We start from the raw sequence: 15,783 nt of genomic DNA, 5'->3' as shown, positions 1-15,783 counted from the left end.
ATCTGGTCTTGAGCAAAGGCTAGATTAGGCTGAGAGCAGGCTTTAGGGTGTGAGCCTCAAATCCAGTGAGGCTGCTGCCATGCTTGCTCGGCCAGAGCTAGCTTCTCACTGTGGCCTGTTCATATGGAATGTTCTGAATGTCATCCTGTAATAACTCAAAGTTTCCAAAATGTCAGTTCTCCTTTCCTAAGGGATTCCTGGTTATGAACTAAACTGGCTACTAAAAACGCCTAGTAGGATCAAAGGACTGAAGAAAGGGTTCTGAGTCTGCCCTTCCCAGTATCTCCTACAGCACAAGGCAACTCACTATGGGAGGGGCTGTTCTCCCATGAAACTAAACTAAGGTGAAATGCTAGTCCTCCTGCCTCAGAGCCATCTGTGAACAAAAACCCTTCTGACCTCTCCTTTTAGCTCATGCACAATTTCCACACAGAGTAGTGTGTCCCGGGGCAGCTCTGTCTTCAGGTCCAGCTTCACCCAACGGTCTGATTGGCGGCCATCCCAAGTGTAGATTTGGGACTTCTGCAGGCAGAGAGAAGGGAAGACATGGAGACTAGGGAAGGAAGAGCTCAGCCTCAAAGCTTTTCTGGGTTGGCAGCTACAAGAGACAAAGGCTGGCTAATGTCATGGCAAATGTCTACGGGAGACGAATTCTGTGATACTTCTCTACCTCCACCCCAAAAAAGACCTTCATCTAGTTTGATATACACGTGGAGGTTAGTATTACAGGAAGAGAAAGCAAAAGGAGAAGACAGTGTGGACACAAAGACGTGACTTGGGAAAAGTCAACTACTTGGCAGGATGCAAGGTTGAAGAGCACAAAAGCTGCCGAGTCAAGGAAGAGGGGAAGCTGACAGGCCCGTCCTCCCTCCCTGCATTAGCCCCCAATGGCCCAGAGGAGGAAAAGGGGTGTCTTGTGAATGGCAGGAAGGACTGCCGAGACCTGGCCAGGACAGCCAGATGCCCTAACAGCTCTGCGTCTCAAGAAAAGCAACACCTTTCCTTTCAGCCAGGCAAAGTTAGGCAGTGGGAAAGAAACAAATACACAAACAAAAGCAAGAGTGACTCACACTTGGTAAGCTCTGGACAAGAAAGAAAATAAGGTTTCCAGGAAACCTTCTCTTTGATGCCAACAGAATGAGCACATACTGTGTCACCAGAAGCTGTCTACATCTATAGACAGAGGGCACTGCCATCACCCCAAGCCAGCGAGAGGCCAGCTGCCGACTTACCCCCAAGCCCAGGAGGAATTTCTGCTCGCTGCCAGACACCATGCAACGATACTCCAACACAGGCCGGATCTTCTCCAGGGTTTTAGCAGTGAGCAGCGTGGGCTTGTAGCTGAAGATGTTGATGTCAGTGTCCTATGGCACGGATCAGAGAAAACACTGCTGGGGCAGGCTGGCAGAGGTGAGGGGCAGGAGCCATCCGCTCTCCGAAGCAGGCTCTCCTGCTCCCTCTTCTCTACCCAGCCAATCTTCTTTAGGACTATTAGGAGAAATGAAGAAAGAACACAGAATCCAAAGTACAAATGAATTTACCAGAGCTAAGGGAATGTCACCAGGATGCCATACATTCAGTGGCACTGAAAGCAAGGATTCTCCAGCAGTTGGTCTGAGAGCAGAGAAGATCTCTCTCTACCTCATTCAAAAAAATCTCGAACCTCATTCTTTAGTCTTTGACCCTCACAATACCAATACAATTACCACAACTAGGCCAGCCTGAAGTGATGCCCTGGACAAAGCTGGAGGGTGATGGCAGGAAACCTCAAGACTAGTTCACCAACAACAGGATGGAGAAGGTGCTTCAGGCCAGAGCCAATGTGGCTGCTGCCTCGGATCACCCCACAATCTCCCCTGCAGACAAATCCCTACATTTTAAAGAGTGTTATGGCCAGCTGACACAGCCATATCATCATCCACTGGCAACAGCAGAAGTCATGAAGCCAGCAGAGCTGTCCGACAGCAGGCTGAGTGGAGCACTGTGATCACTGTCATTCTGTCTCTCACTCTTAGGTTTGGGGCGCTGTTGCATTCTGGGGGACTTCTGCATTATGATTTGTCTTTTCCCAAGAAAACTATGTCTGAGTCTCTTTAGGAAAGCCCTAAACTTGCTGTCCCTTCTGCTTTTAGGAAAATAACTATCTGGCCCTATTTGGTAGTGTTCCTTATGTGCTGGAGACCGTGATAACCACGGGTCAGGAAATGCTAGGAATATCTTTATCAGCCAAGCAAACTCAAACAGTCTAAATGGTACAGGGTGAACTTAGAGATGGTTGACAAACTAGCCAGGAGAACAGGTTTTAACAATACGCTTAGAGCTCGCTGAAGATGTAGTTTAGAGATACGGGGTCATACAGACCTTAGTGAAAGACAGGCAGACTAAAATAACCTCCTCCTCCTTTATAGATGATGATGAAAGGATAGAAATAAAAGGAGTTAGGGGTTAAGATATTTTCTGTTTGTCTGGCCACTTGGAAACTAAAGTTACTGCTAGCCTACAATCAAGTTGTCCTATATGAACATGTTTGTTTGGAAGATTCTCAGAATTGGGAGTTATAGGGGTGATAAGAATAGAATCTCGGGGTTGGGGATTTAGCTCAGCGGTAGAGCGCTTGTCTAACGAGCACAAGGCCCTGGGTTCGGTCCCCAGCTCCGAAAAAAAGAAAAAGAAGAAAAAGAAAAAAAAAAAAAAAAAAAAAGAAACTCTACTGAACTTGTAACCCATGTCCATACACAAAATGTTATAATCTGTACTTCTTGGAGAACCATTAGTCTGCTTTTGCTCTGAGATACCCGTATAAACAAACACCCTGACTGCTAGTCAGTCAGTGCTGCGAGATTCCGCTGACCACACCACCTGACTCACTCCTTCCTTATCTCTCCTCTTGGACCACCCTGTCAATGGCTGAGGCTGGACCCTGGTGGCCAGCACACCCTTTGGTAGCAGAAAGCTGTCACCTGAGGAGCTCTTGGGAAACCCTACACACTACAGCTCACTGGGGACACTAGACCACCCTTTTAGGGCCAAGGCTGACACCTTCCCAGTCCTTACAGAAGCCAGGGTGACACTGTCCACCCTAGAAAAAAGGCCTCTTATGTGTTGCCATATGAACCAGATTTACCTTGATTAGTTCAAAAAACTTGAATTTTGGGTCTGAAGGGGAAGGAGCAACTCGAGCCCGGTCTGGGATCTGGAAGGAGATAGCAAAGGACTTTGTAAGTATGTGGGTGTGGTACCTGCCTGTGTCTGTGTTCCTGACATGTGTGTGCCTGGTGCCTGCCGAGGCCACAGGAGGGCATCAGAGCTCCTGGACCTGGAGTTAACAGGCAGTTCAGAGTTACCACTGGGGTGCTGCAAAATGAGCTTGGGGCCTCTGGAAGAGCAGCTAGTGCTCTTAGCTGCTGAGCCACCTCTCCAGCTCTGGCTTTGGTTTTTAAGTACCTTGTGGACACACTGTATGAGGAGATGGATTTAGGCAGGGGAAGAAGAGGCCGCATGCAAGCAAGTCTACATAGCAGGAAGCTGGAGGTGTAACACTGTCAACACAACCCAAGCCAATCCTTCCCTCTCCAGGTACCACTGTGTGGGGCCCTCAGGATAGCAGCAGCCCACCCACACCTGTGCACTTCTGACTTAGTGCTGGCCAAGCTGTCGAGAGCCAAAGAGGTGACTTGCAACATGCCAGGGAGCTGGGCACCCTGTAGGTTGGGGGTGAGGAGTTAAGGTGAAAATCCTGTTCCTGGCCTAGAGTGACAATGGGCTGCTTACCTCCCACAGCTGGAGGCACTCTTTCCGGATCTCTGCCTGCCTGGGCTCGCTCAGGGTCCTGGGCAAGGAAAGCAGAGGAGATTAAAGCTCTAGGGGCCTTAGATGACCTAAGGCAGCACAACAGTGAGCACCAGAGTGCAGCAGGGCCGGCCTCCACAGACAGCTCGGAATTCATGCACTGAAATCACTGCCCTTCCCCACCAGCATCCCCTACACACACCCTTCCCTCCACCCACCAGCACATTCTCATCTCTCCTTTGTTCTCAAAAAGTCCCTAAGCTGATATCCCACCAGGCAAAATGAACCCACCAAAGTGGCTTTTTAAATCGCTGTTAAACAGCTGACTGTCACAGAGCAGTGGTGACAATTTTTAATGCCAGTGCTCAGGCAGCAGAGGCAGGCAGATGATCTCTGAGTATGAGGACAGCCAGGGACCCAGAGAAAATCTGTCTCAAAAAAAACAAAACCAAACAAAACCCAAAAAAGGAGAGAGAAAAGCGAGCTGGTGGGAAGAGGAAGCCAGAGCTTCCGTTGAGACTGGTGACTATGTAGCACTCACGTGTCCTGTACAAACGCATGGATCTTGGCCAGCGCTTTGATCTGTAGGCTGCAGTAGCTGTGAAAGAGCAGAAGAACACGGGCGTCAGCGCAGCTGCACAGCCAGAGCAGGGCCGCCTGTGTGAGGAGTCACGTGAGCTAAGTGGGCCCATCCAGCAGGTACACGGTACCCCAAGACCGCAGAACGGAGCTGAACTGAACTCGGGAGACACTCGGGAGTACAAGTCCCTAAAGAACTGACCAAGCAACAAAGCCCATCCCCAGTTCCGGAATAAATGCTGGTTAAGCACTGGCAACTCACCTGTAACCTAGCACCGGGGTGGAGACAGGATTCCGGGAGCAAGCGGGCTAGCTAGACTAGGTGAGCGTGGTGAACTCTAGAGTCAAGTGAGAGACCCTCCCTCAATACCTAAGGTGAAGGCCTCTGGAAAACAACCAGAGGAAACGACACACCATGCACAAGGAAAGAATAACAAAGCCGGGTTGGGGATTTAGCTCAGTGGTAGAGCGCTTGGCAAGTGCAAGGCCCTGGGTTCAGTCCCCAGCTCCGGAAAAAAGAAAAAAAAAAAAAATAACAAAGCCGATGGTGGGAGCTAGAGTGGCTTAGTGGTTGCGAACACCCAATGGGAACGTCAGGGGTGGGTGGGGTGGGGTGGGGTCCAATGCATTCAAGATGCACAGACACATAAAAACAAAAGGAAAGAATATAAATAGTTTAAATACAGAAGAGTGAGCTTCCCATCAGAAGAAAGGCAAGAAATGTGGAATGGTGTATCTTTAAAGAGGTAAAAGAAAAATTCCATCTCCAATTAAAATGGTCCTCAAAAATAAAAGACATGCTTTCTTGTTTTCTTTCTTTCCTTCTTTCCTTCTTTCTTTCCTTCCTTCCTTCCTAAGGCTTGTTTTATTTTCATGGCTGATCATGTGAGGCCATAGCCAGGCCACTGTATACAGACATGAGGGAAGCTTTAAGTCTTGGTCTCTTCCTCCTTGGACATAGTCTTGATGATCTCTTCCTTCTCAGCCTGGAGGCTGATCCTCCCAGCGCTTCTGTGCTTCCTTGGTCTTAGACCTGCGAGCCTCAGCCTGGCCAGCCAGGAGCTTCTTCAGGCCTCGTCTGCCTTCAGCTTGTGGATCTGCTCCATGAGAATCTGTTTGTTTTTTAACACATTTCCTTTGACCTTCAGGTCCAGGCTGTGATACATAAGGTGGTCAGTTTTCTTAGGTTCCCTGTGTCTCCTGAGAAGCCTTCTCACCCAGGTCACCTTCTTGGGCATCCGAGCGTTGGCAGTACCCTTCCTCTTCCCTATGCCCATATGCCTGCCCTTCTGTCAGGCCGAGGCGTTCTTCGGCAGCGAGCCCAGGAATGGACAGTCACAGGCTTCCGATGACCGTCCATCTTTGATCAGCTTCCTCATCTGCTGACGCGCAGGAGTTGGCATTGGTGATTTCGTTGGTCTCACTGGGATCCAACCAGACAGACCTTCTTTTTACCACAGCGGAGGATACTAGAGGCGACCGACCCTCTTCTGTAGCCTAGCGTACTCACGGCTGCGGAAGGAAAGCTGCTCCGTTGTTTCTTGAGATAAGGTCTCTCTGTGGAGATCTGACTGGGAAGGACACAGATCCTCCTGCCTCTGCCTTCTGAGTAGTGCGATTATTGGTGCACATGGCGATGCCTAAGAAATGCCTTTTTAAATAAATGAAAGCCGAGGAGATTGTCTCTAAAATAAACCCTGAAGGCTGAAATGGAATGACTGCAATAGGAACGTGGTGCTTCAGGAGGGAAGCAACACCAAGGACAGATAAGACACTGTGACCCCAGCACTCTGGAGGGTCACTGAGGCAGGAGGATAGCAAATTCTAACCAGCTAAAGCTACACAGAGCATGCAAACTAAGACTTTTTTGCAGAGAAATGAATCATTTACCCCCCCCCCAAAAAAAAAAGAAGAAGAAAAAAAAAGCCTAATTGGATTTCATTATCAAAATTGTAAAGTTTGAGATAGTTAACCTGGAAAGGGAATAAAATTGTCTCACTTCACAGAGGACATGCCACTGGATCAAGATAGAAAGCCCGGAGATAAATCCTCACTACTGCTAATCAGCACTGCTAATGAATTGGGAAAGTGCGCCAAGGCCATTTAATAGAGAAAGGACAGTCTGGAAGATCTGAAAAACATTAACTAATGCTATATCCAAAAAATAATTAAAAATAAATATCTCAACACATGAGCTAAACTTATAAAATTTACAAGAATATACAGGGAGAAGCCTCACACTAGAAGTACAATAATAAGAAAATGAGTAAGCCAGGCCACACTGATGTTACAAACTTCTGTGCCAAGGACATGACACAGCGGAAAAAAAATGCAGACCAGGAAACAGTATTTCACATTCAAGTCTAGTAAGAGATTAATGCCCAAAATACATGGATAGCCCTTTAACTCGGTATTATAAAAACAAAATCAAAACTAACACTTAAAAAAGTCTGAAGAGGAGAAATGACCAGAGAGACGGCTTACCAGTAAGAATGTGCACAGCAGTGGTCAGGTGAGGTGGCACACATCTTTAATCCTAGTACTTGGGAGGCAGAAGCAGGTAAAACTCTGAGTTCAAGGCCAACCTGGTCTACAGAACAAGTTCTAGGATAGCTGGGGCTACAAAGAAAAACCTTGCCTTGAAAACCCAAAAAACACAGTGTTCATGCAGAGAACTCAGGTTCAGCTCCCAGCACCCATGTGGGGTGGTTCACACCTGCCTGTGACTCCAGCCCTGGGGGAGGGTGGAGGATGGGCTGTGTCAATGAAAGAAGAGGAAAACATCGCTGTCCACCACCCACCACAGAACCCCTGAGCTGACAGGGCTGGGCTCCTACAGATCACGCTCTGCACTTACTTTCCGCTCATCTCCCGCCTTAGTCTTCACAAAGCACCAGCCACGACCTTTTTCAGATTCTACTGATTAAGGGATCACCCTGCCTCCAGTCCACGGGCTCTCTTTCACCCTTAGTCCCAGGTCCCTGTGGGCACGGCTGTGGAGCCAGGGGTCCACTGCCTCCTTGTAACAGAACAGAGTAGCCAAAAAGCAGTTCAAAGTCCTAGAATGTCAGAGCCAGCAGAGTAAGCCCAGGTGACACAGCGTTCCAAGACACAGTGTGTCCTTCATTCTATTCTCTGGCGTCCGGAACACCCCAGCAGTAGCAGCAGACACCAGGTGCTTACCTCTCATTAGACCGTATCATGTAGTCATTAAATTCATGGTCGCCTTTGATCACTGACAAGGGAACGACCAGGTTGACATCGGAGTCGGTGTTGCGAAGCTGGTTGAGTTGAATGTTCACGGAGAAGAGGTACTCCCGGACATCATCTATGCCCACCTTCAGACCTTTGCACACCACATACCTGTAGGACACACCCTGTCATTCCAAGGAGCAAGAACCTTATCCCCACACACTCCTTCACCCCAACGCTGCAGCCTTTCTATTCAGCCTTAAGCCTAATTCAAAGGGCAACACACACTGTGCCTTAAAAAAATGTTACCTCAAGTCCTTTTCACAGTAACTGGTGGCATATGCTTTAAATTCCGCTTGGGAGGCACAGGCAATCAGATATCTGATGGTCAAGGCTAGCCTGGTCTATGTAGCAAGTTCCAGACCAGTCAAGAACACTGTAAAACCCTATCTCAAAATAAAATACATCAACTCTTTCCCTTGTATGTGACACTATGTCCACCTGTGAGGTGTTCCCAACTGTCCTGCACCAACAGACATGACTTGGAGAGGCCTTATGGACATAAAGGATCAAAGTCTCCACTGAAGTCTGCACTTTAACAAATTACCTTGTTTTCTCTGTCCATGGGCACCTGGACGCCTGCACATCTCTGTATGGCAACCCCCTTCCCCAGTCCTAGCCTATCCCCTTTTAATGTCTCCCTCTTCCTGGACCAACATGAGAATCCCAGACTGAAGCACGATAAACACAGCTGTGGAGGTGGCAGTCTGAACGACCTGACGATGACCACTTAGACCAAGGACCCCGGCTTCTATCGGAGACTCACACCTCTAAAGTCAAGTTTTTTTTGTTTTTTTTTTTTTAAATATGAATACATTGTCGCTGTCTTCAGACACACTAGAAGAGGGCATCAGATCCCATTACAGATGGTTGTGAACCACCATGTGGTTGCTGGGAATTGAACTCAGGACCTCTGGAAGAACAGTCAGTGCTCTAACCTTTGAGCCATCTCTCCAGCCCCTAAAGTCAAGGTTTTTAATTAACAGTGGGAGAGTTCTTTGCGGCTGGCGGCTGACCGGCCGGCTGGCTAAGAGAGAGGAAGCCTTACCGCTCCGAGTTGGCAGGCCTGCTGGTGACAGGTTTGAAGAGACACACTCGTTCAAAGCAGCAGTAGAGCAGATAAATGAGGCCCACACTGAACGGTGTGAAGAGGTCAAAGGTTTTGCAGACGAAGTGGCCCCCTGGAATGGAGACAAAATGCCCAGGACAATGAGTGGCTATTGCAGGATGTGGGGGAGATCACCTCAGGCAGTAAAGACAACAAGCCCAAGGTAACTTATGAGACAGCCAGATGTAGACAGTGCTTTGGGGGGGGTCCACCTGCCTTTCCCTCCCTGTGTTCCTGCTCTGGTCACCAGCCACCTGATACAAGGTTTCTGTCTATTTTTCTCTCCTTTTAAAACGTCTTAGCCATCCCATGTATGTGCTCCTGTCTAATACAAGCGCGCCTCAGTGGGTCCTTGGTGAGGAGGGAGCTGCGGACACATCACCTGTGCGGACTACAGACAGGGCCATGAGGAACTGGCACAACAGGAGCTGCTTGCTGAGGATCTCCTGCAGGTTCTCCTGCCCCTCCACAGAAAAGCCCTGAAATGAGAAGACAATCCCGGAGAGAGAAACCGTAAGGACTGAGAAGCACAGCCCTCCTCAGCTTCCTCAGGAGCCGCCATCCAACTGATTGGCACTTCAATTTCTGCCAGAGTAGCGTGGTCAGTTACTGCTTAACTTGGATCACATTCCTGCTCTATCATTCCTAAACCACAGGACTAAGTCTGCTTTTCCAAAGAAATGGTCCAGACAACTTTGAATTCCACATGGGAATCCAGGGACAGCTAAGGCAGAAGAGAGGCCAAGTACTGGCTTTATCATTGGTGAACCAAGAGATAGAAAAAGATGTGTAAGTCCTAAGAAGACCGGAGTAAACATCAGGTAACTACTCTGCTGGGCTCTGCCACGGTACTGACCTCTGAAGTTCCCAGGCCTGACAAAGATTCGACCAAGGATTTCCTTACAATAACCACTACTCTGCCTTGGCTGTGGGCCCTTCCTTCCAGCTGGCACACTCTCAGGCCAGGGTTTGCTCCAATGCATGCTGGGGTCCCAGAGCACCTCCCTTCAGCAAAGCACTGCCAGGCATGAGCCATGCATACGCCAAGGAAAGGAGGCAGGCAGTGGAAGAAAGGACTGGTCTTAGTGGGCATGGATCAGTTACAAAATGATAAGTTCTGGAAATGAGTTACACAACAGGCTGAATAGACAAACTACTCAACTTAGGACAGACCATGTTATAACTGTACAGCGGAGAGCAAGAACGCTAGCTTTTGTTCAGCTGCCCCCATAGGCCAGATCTCACTGACACAGTCCTATTAAAGGAATGTTAACCACTGTCTTCCAGACTTAAAAGATGTTTCTCAAAGTCCATGTTTGTTTTAGAGCTAACTAGGAATTCAAAAGCAGAGCCAGGCACAGTGGCACATGCTTACGATTCTAACACTTGGAAGGTAGAGGCCGGAGGATCAGGAGTCAAGGCCAACTTTATCTTAGAGAGAGTCTGAGGCCAGCCTGAGCTATTTTGAGACACCGACTGAAAAAAGAAATTGTAAAGTAAGAGAAAGGAAAAGACAAGGGGGGTGGGGTGAGCGGGAATATATTCAATGTACAATATATATAAACTGGTATGAAAATATCCTGTGTAACACATTACCATACATGATGAACATTTGAAATAAGTAACAGAAATAAATCAAAAGGCCAGGCCAGCCCTCCTGCCACCAAAGCAAAACATCCATGAGCGTGCGGCCCTGCTGTCTGCTGCAACGAAGGCAGAAAAGACAGACTCGGTCCCACACGTCTGCTCAACGGGCACAGCCCCTCCTCTTAGCCTGCGCCAACCCTGTCCATCTGCTATCCTACTGTGTACAGGCTTCAGGGAGTCAGGACATCCTCAGGTCCCTCTAACACGCTGCCTTCTTCCACAACAAAGAACTCCAAAGGCTCTTGTCAACTCCAGCTACGTATCCTGCAGCAAACGCCATCCTGTCTGTCCTTTCTCCCAAAGTGGCTCGCATGACAGGGCTCACCTGGAGTGGGACATCACTGGATGAGAGAGGGAGGGAGGGAGGGCCTCTGCTGAACAATGTGGTGGGAGGTTCTCTCTGCATCCCAAGTGGCTGCTCAGGGAGACCCCTGAAAACTCACTGTAGCTAGCTAGCCAGGGGCCCCCATGGCTTCTGTGCTGCTGCTGCTGCTGCTGCTGCTGCTGCTGCTGCTGCTGCTTAAGAATCCGTCAGTGCATGCGAGGCTCGGAGGCCACCTGTAGACAGCCCCAACAGCAGCAGCCTGGACGACAGTGACGACAGTGAGCCTCCCACTCAGTTCTGCCTCGCTGACCACAGCTGGGGTCCACACTTCATCAGCCCTCAGCAACTAGAGGCCTTTTTGTTAGCAAAGTGGGCTCAAGCAAATGTGGTCACAACAAGAGAATCCTTACAAGAATTGTAGGGAAATGTATAAAGTAAATAAAACGCACATCCCCACTACATGATGTCAAGTTCACATTTACTGGGTCAGCTGCAGAGCAAAACTAAAGCGTTTTTCAACGGTGGCGGGCGCTGGGGGCTCCGCAGCAGAGCATGCACTAAGGAAGCCCAAGGCTAAGGACTGACACCCAGCACAGCAACCAAACCAAGCTAAACTCACACACAACATCCCTAAAGCACCTAAATTCACACACGACATCCATAAAGCACCTAAATTCACACACAACACCCATAAAGCACCTAAATTCACACACAACACCCATAAAGCACCTAAATTCACACACAACACCCATAAAGCACCTTCACAGGGGCAGTCACCTACCCCATCTGCCATCACAAAGTGGACGCCCTTGCGATCTGTGTTGTCCAGGACAAAATTCCGAAACGCGTTGATGTTCTCTGGACGGGTGATGTCGCCATCTCCATCGACCCCACCCTCACCTGATGGGACACAAGAACCCTGTGAGTTATCTGCTTCCGACAGCTGGGCCGGCGAGAGCACACCCTGCTCTCAGAAGCCACAGTTCAAAGGGAATTGACCAGTCTAAAGTTGTCAACTGAAGCAAAGGATCTTGCTTTTCAAAGCACGTATGTTTAAAAAACCAGTGTTAGCCAGGCGGGGTTCAGGTCTACAGGTATTCATGAGGCTGAAGCAGGGACACTGCCCATAAACTTAAGGCCAGCCTGGGCTACACAGGGAATTTTACGTTGGCCTAGAATACAAAGTGAGACCCTGACTCAAAACATCAAATCCGGGGGGTTGGGGATTTAGCTCAGTGGTAGAGCGCTTGCCTAGCAAGCGCAAGGCCCTGGGTTCGGTCCCCAGCTCCGGAAAAAAAAAAAATCAAATCCTAGCACTTGGGAGGCTGAGGCAGGTGGAGGATATCTGAGTTGAGGCCAACCTGATCTACACGGCTGAGTTCCAGGCTAGCCAGGGTAACACAGAAAGACCCTTTGTCAAAACAAGAAAACAGGCAAACAAAGAGAGTAAAACCAAACCACGAGAAAAGAAAACAACCACCACCTCCGTAAGAACCGCTAGGAAGAATCTAGGACTTGCTGGCATGTCAGTCTGAGTGTCATGTGTCAGGGCTGAGGGACTGTCGCAGCTACCATGTGAGCTGTCTGCCAGTAAGTGCAGTTCATACCAACGCAAGGGCTGCAGCTGGGCTCACGAGCTGTTTGCTAATGGCTGCCAGTTTTCAGCTAGGAATCAGGCAGTTTCGTTAGCCCCATCACCACATAAGAACCACCATCCTGCAAGGAGGACTTTGGTGAGGTTACCTAGGGAGTGCAGGCTGTGGGCTAAAAAAAAGATACTTGAGAGGGATCCAGGACCCTTGTGCCAGGCTCTGTGAACCCTGGCTAACAGAATAGGAAGAGCACAGGTAGCAACAACAGCTTTGGCACAGAAGCTACAGTCACAATTCCTAGTCCCCTCCCTGTTCGGTGTTCCTACCATAGTAGGGCTCGAAGAGCTCACTGGAGGCGGAGTAGAAGTCCTCCAGCTTGAAGTCATTGGGGCCCTTCAGCGTCATCCCAAAGCCTTTTGCGTGCCACTTCCTCCTCCACAGCACATACTCAGAGAAGCCACCTGGGCCTGCACACACATCAGCAAAGTACAGAAGGTCAATGTCCGACTCCTTCAGCAGCGGCTTCTGCAGAGAGAGGTGGGAGAAAGGAGAAAGGGATCAGGTGGCTCAGTGAGGAAATAAAAGGAGAACTCCAGGAAGAGGAGAACAGAAGCACTTGATCAGCAAGCATGATCAGCACTCCCTCCCTCCCAGCCACAGCACACAGGACATTTCCCTCCATCACCACTGCCCACTGGAGCTTCCTCACCCAAAATATCCTGAGCACCTTTTCCACAACCAGGCCACCTCACGGCTCCTCAGACAAGCACCTCTGTGGCTATCTAAGTGGGGTCTGCACGTCTCAGGGCTGTTCCCTCACCACAATGTGCCTTGCTTGTATCCTGGAGAGCGCAACACTGCAGACAGGAGCAACACCGAGACACACAGCCACAGTGCGCAGCAGCTGGGTCAGAGTCTAGGAGGCCCGAGCACTGGACGTCTACTCTCCCTGAGCAGCCCCAGTCTGGTGGCTGCAGCATGACCCACCGCCCAGCTCCAAGGGCCTGCCTTCCTACAGGGCAACCCCAGTCTTCCTCCCTGGCTCCTTCTCCCCTGGTGTCCCTCACCTGCCTTCACTCTGTGGTAAGTTTACTCTCAGATAAGAGCTAGCATCAGAGCGCGGTTCCTGTGCTTTTCACATAGCTGCCAGTTTTATTGACAGTTTGCACAACTGTGGTGGGGCTGTCAGAACTAAGAACCAGGACTAGCACAGCAAACTCCAGGCTTCGGACTTCTCTGGCATCAGCACACCACACACACATTTCCTCATTCTATCCTCCTTTATCCTCGGGCCTTTGTCCAGTGCATGCTGGGAGCTGCTGAGGCAGGCAGAGGAGATGCTAGTCTAATAGCAGTGGTCTCTGGGGACCCTCTGAGCCCCCACACCATATTAGGACTGATGAGACAACGACAACAAAAAGAAAATCACCTGACTTTTTATGATAGTATTTTTTTTCTTTCTCCTTCTTTATGTGGGGGTGGTGGTTAGGTCAGAGGCAGTTTGAGACAGGGTTTCTCTGTGTAGCCCCGGCTGTCCAGGAACTTGCTCTATACACCAGGCTGGCCTCAGACTCAGAGACCCGCCTGCCTCTGCCTCCCATGTGCTAAGGTTAGGGACGTGCTCCAACAGCAGCAGCCTGGCTAGTGACAGTATTTGTTCACCTCAGGTCACTTCAGCTTTAACCGAGAACTGACACGGACCCGAGCCCTGGTCAGCAGCAGGTGCTTCAGCCTAACAAAGGCCGCCCTGGGCCAGCACAGTAACCCACCAACTATCTATACTAGAGACACACGTCATCTGCAGAGATGACACTAAGACAATGAACTGTAAGAGTGGGTAGCCACAGAAGCCCACAGCTAGTCTGGATCTGTGAGTGCTTCCTGCCTGGGGACGACCTCGGTCTCCCTTTTCTACAGTCTGGGCAAAGCTGGCAGACTGCCCAGGATTGTGCACTAATAGATAAAGAACAGAAAGCTTAGAGTTCTAGGAAAACCACACATCTGCACTTGCAACCCTATCACTCTTGGGTGTCAAGGCTATCCAGTGAGCACATCTCTAGAGAAGGTGACTTTAGCAAAGTAAGCCTCACTGACCTGTAACAAGCCCTCCCAGGAACACTGGAACCTGTCAGCTCTTTCCCAGCCTACTCACTACTGTACCCCAGGATTCTGGAGTGGATTCTGAAAATCCATTTGCCACTCGTATACTGGGATTATAGTCACTTATACACACACCCAAGAGACCCAGTGGCATTTGCCAAGAATATCATGTAGCACTTTGCAGTCAGCAGAGTGGGTAGAGGCAGGTACAGTGCTATGTCTAAGCACTGTAAACATTGCATAGAAGGAAATCCATGTTTCTCAGCACAGGAGCCTTAGCCCCAGGCTCCAACCTCTTTGGCCAAAGGGAAGGCAAGAAGCTCAAGGACACAAAGATTCTCCACGAGGGGCCTAAATATGACACCATGCTGTGATTTCGAAACCAGTGGCTTGTAGATGCATTATATTGTACATATACCGTCCAACACTTGGGAGGCTGAAGCAGGAGGATTATTGTGAATTCAAGGATAGTCTGGGTTACACGGCAAGACCTTGCAATAATGAGACAAGGGGCCTGTCCAGAAGTCGGCTCAAGAAGGAATAGCTAGTTCTTAGCTCTGCCATTCCCTCACTGTGCAGTCACGGGCAAGCACTATCTGAAGCTACTCAGCTCAACTGTTCAACTATAAATGGGGATGACTGTAGGTATTTCTCTAGGCTACTGTAGGATTAGATAATTAATGCCACCAGTGGCAAAAGTCTTCCTACACTCTAAACTACCCACAAATACAAAGTGGCACTCTATTCAACTAGATCGGCTTCCTTAGAGTCGAAACTCCAGTCATTTCCCTTTCTTCTCCTCTCTCTGCCAAGTGCAGTATTACTCATAAAGTGGGCCCTGTTGATGCCTCCATGGCTACTCACAAGGCCGAAAGGGAACACCCACATTCACTGTCTTCCAACACACGTCATACAGGCTTCTCTTAGATAAATAAAACCCTCAGCACAAAATCCTCCTCTTTCCTTCTCTATACCCCAAGCTTCCAGTTTTTCAATGCTTAGTCAATAATTTGTCTGACCTAAAACACCAGGGCCCAGAGTGCCTGTGCTTCCGGCCACTCCCACGTCTGTTGGCAACCACTCCCTGAGAACACACTAGGCTCGGCTTTTACTCAGGTTCTCAGGGAAGATAGAGATCAAGAATCATACACCAGGCACTAGAGAGGAACCACTTTTCATGTTGAGAGTGCAAAGACACACCTCTGACAGGGTAATTCTCCCTGGCTACTAACAATCAATTCAGGTCAAGAAGCTGCCTGAAGCTGTCCAAACATGTGGCATTTCCCTATGTAACGAGCATCCACTCGGACCTGAATGGTACAGTCCTGGTGCCTACACTCCTTCTCATGACAGCCAAAGACAACAGCCAGACTCCAGCTGCTGAGGGCACA

General features: G+C 49.4%; 1 protein-coding gene across 4 annotated transcripts in view; it reads right to left on the bottom strand.

Moving 5' to 3' along the window:
- Cmtr1 (cap methyltransferase 1) overlaps positions 1-15,783 on the bottom strand; it is a 60,502-nt gene that overhangs the window by 21,504 nt on the left and 23,215 nt on the right. For 3 of the 4 annotated variants that reach the window (XM_039098717.2, NM_001014031.1, XM_039098716.2), the window contains exons 9-18: positions 12,619-12,817; positions 11,482-11,600; positions 9,111-9,207; positions 8,669-8,801; positions 7,552-7,731; positions 4,331-4,387; positions 3,772-3,829; positions 3,125-3,193; positions 1,233-1,364; positions 400-522 (exon numbers count right to left, since the gene is read on the bottom strand). In XM_039098717.2, coding sequence (XP_038954645.1) covers positions 400-522; positions 1,233-1,364; positions 3,125-3,193; positions 3,772-3,829; positions 4,331-4,387; positions 7,552-7,731; positions 8,669-8,801; positions 9,111-9,207; positions 11,482-11,600; positions 12,619-12,817 — 1,167 coding nt within the window. Of the gene's footprint in view, positions 1-399; positions 523-1,232; positions 1,365-3,124; positions 3,194-3,771; positions 3,830-4,330; positions 4,388-7,551; positions 7,732-8,668; positions 8,802-9,110; positions 11,430-11,459; positions 11,601-12,618; positions 12,818-15,783 lie in introns of those variants that run through there. The other variant, XM_039098718.2, reaches the window with a different exon arrangement.

The sequence above is a fragment of the Rattus norvegicus genome, chromosome 20, assembly GCF_036323735.1.
Source record: "Rattus norvegicus strain BN/NHsdMcwi chromosome 20, GRCr8, whole genome shotgun sequence".
Taxonomy (NCBI): Eukaryota; Metazoa; Chordata; class Mammalia; order Rodentia; family Muridae; genus Rattus; species Rattus norvegicus.
The sequence above is the reverse complement of the archived record's forward strand: the minus strand, read 5'-3'. Positions and strand labels throughout refer to the sequence as shown.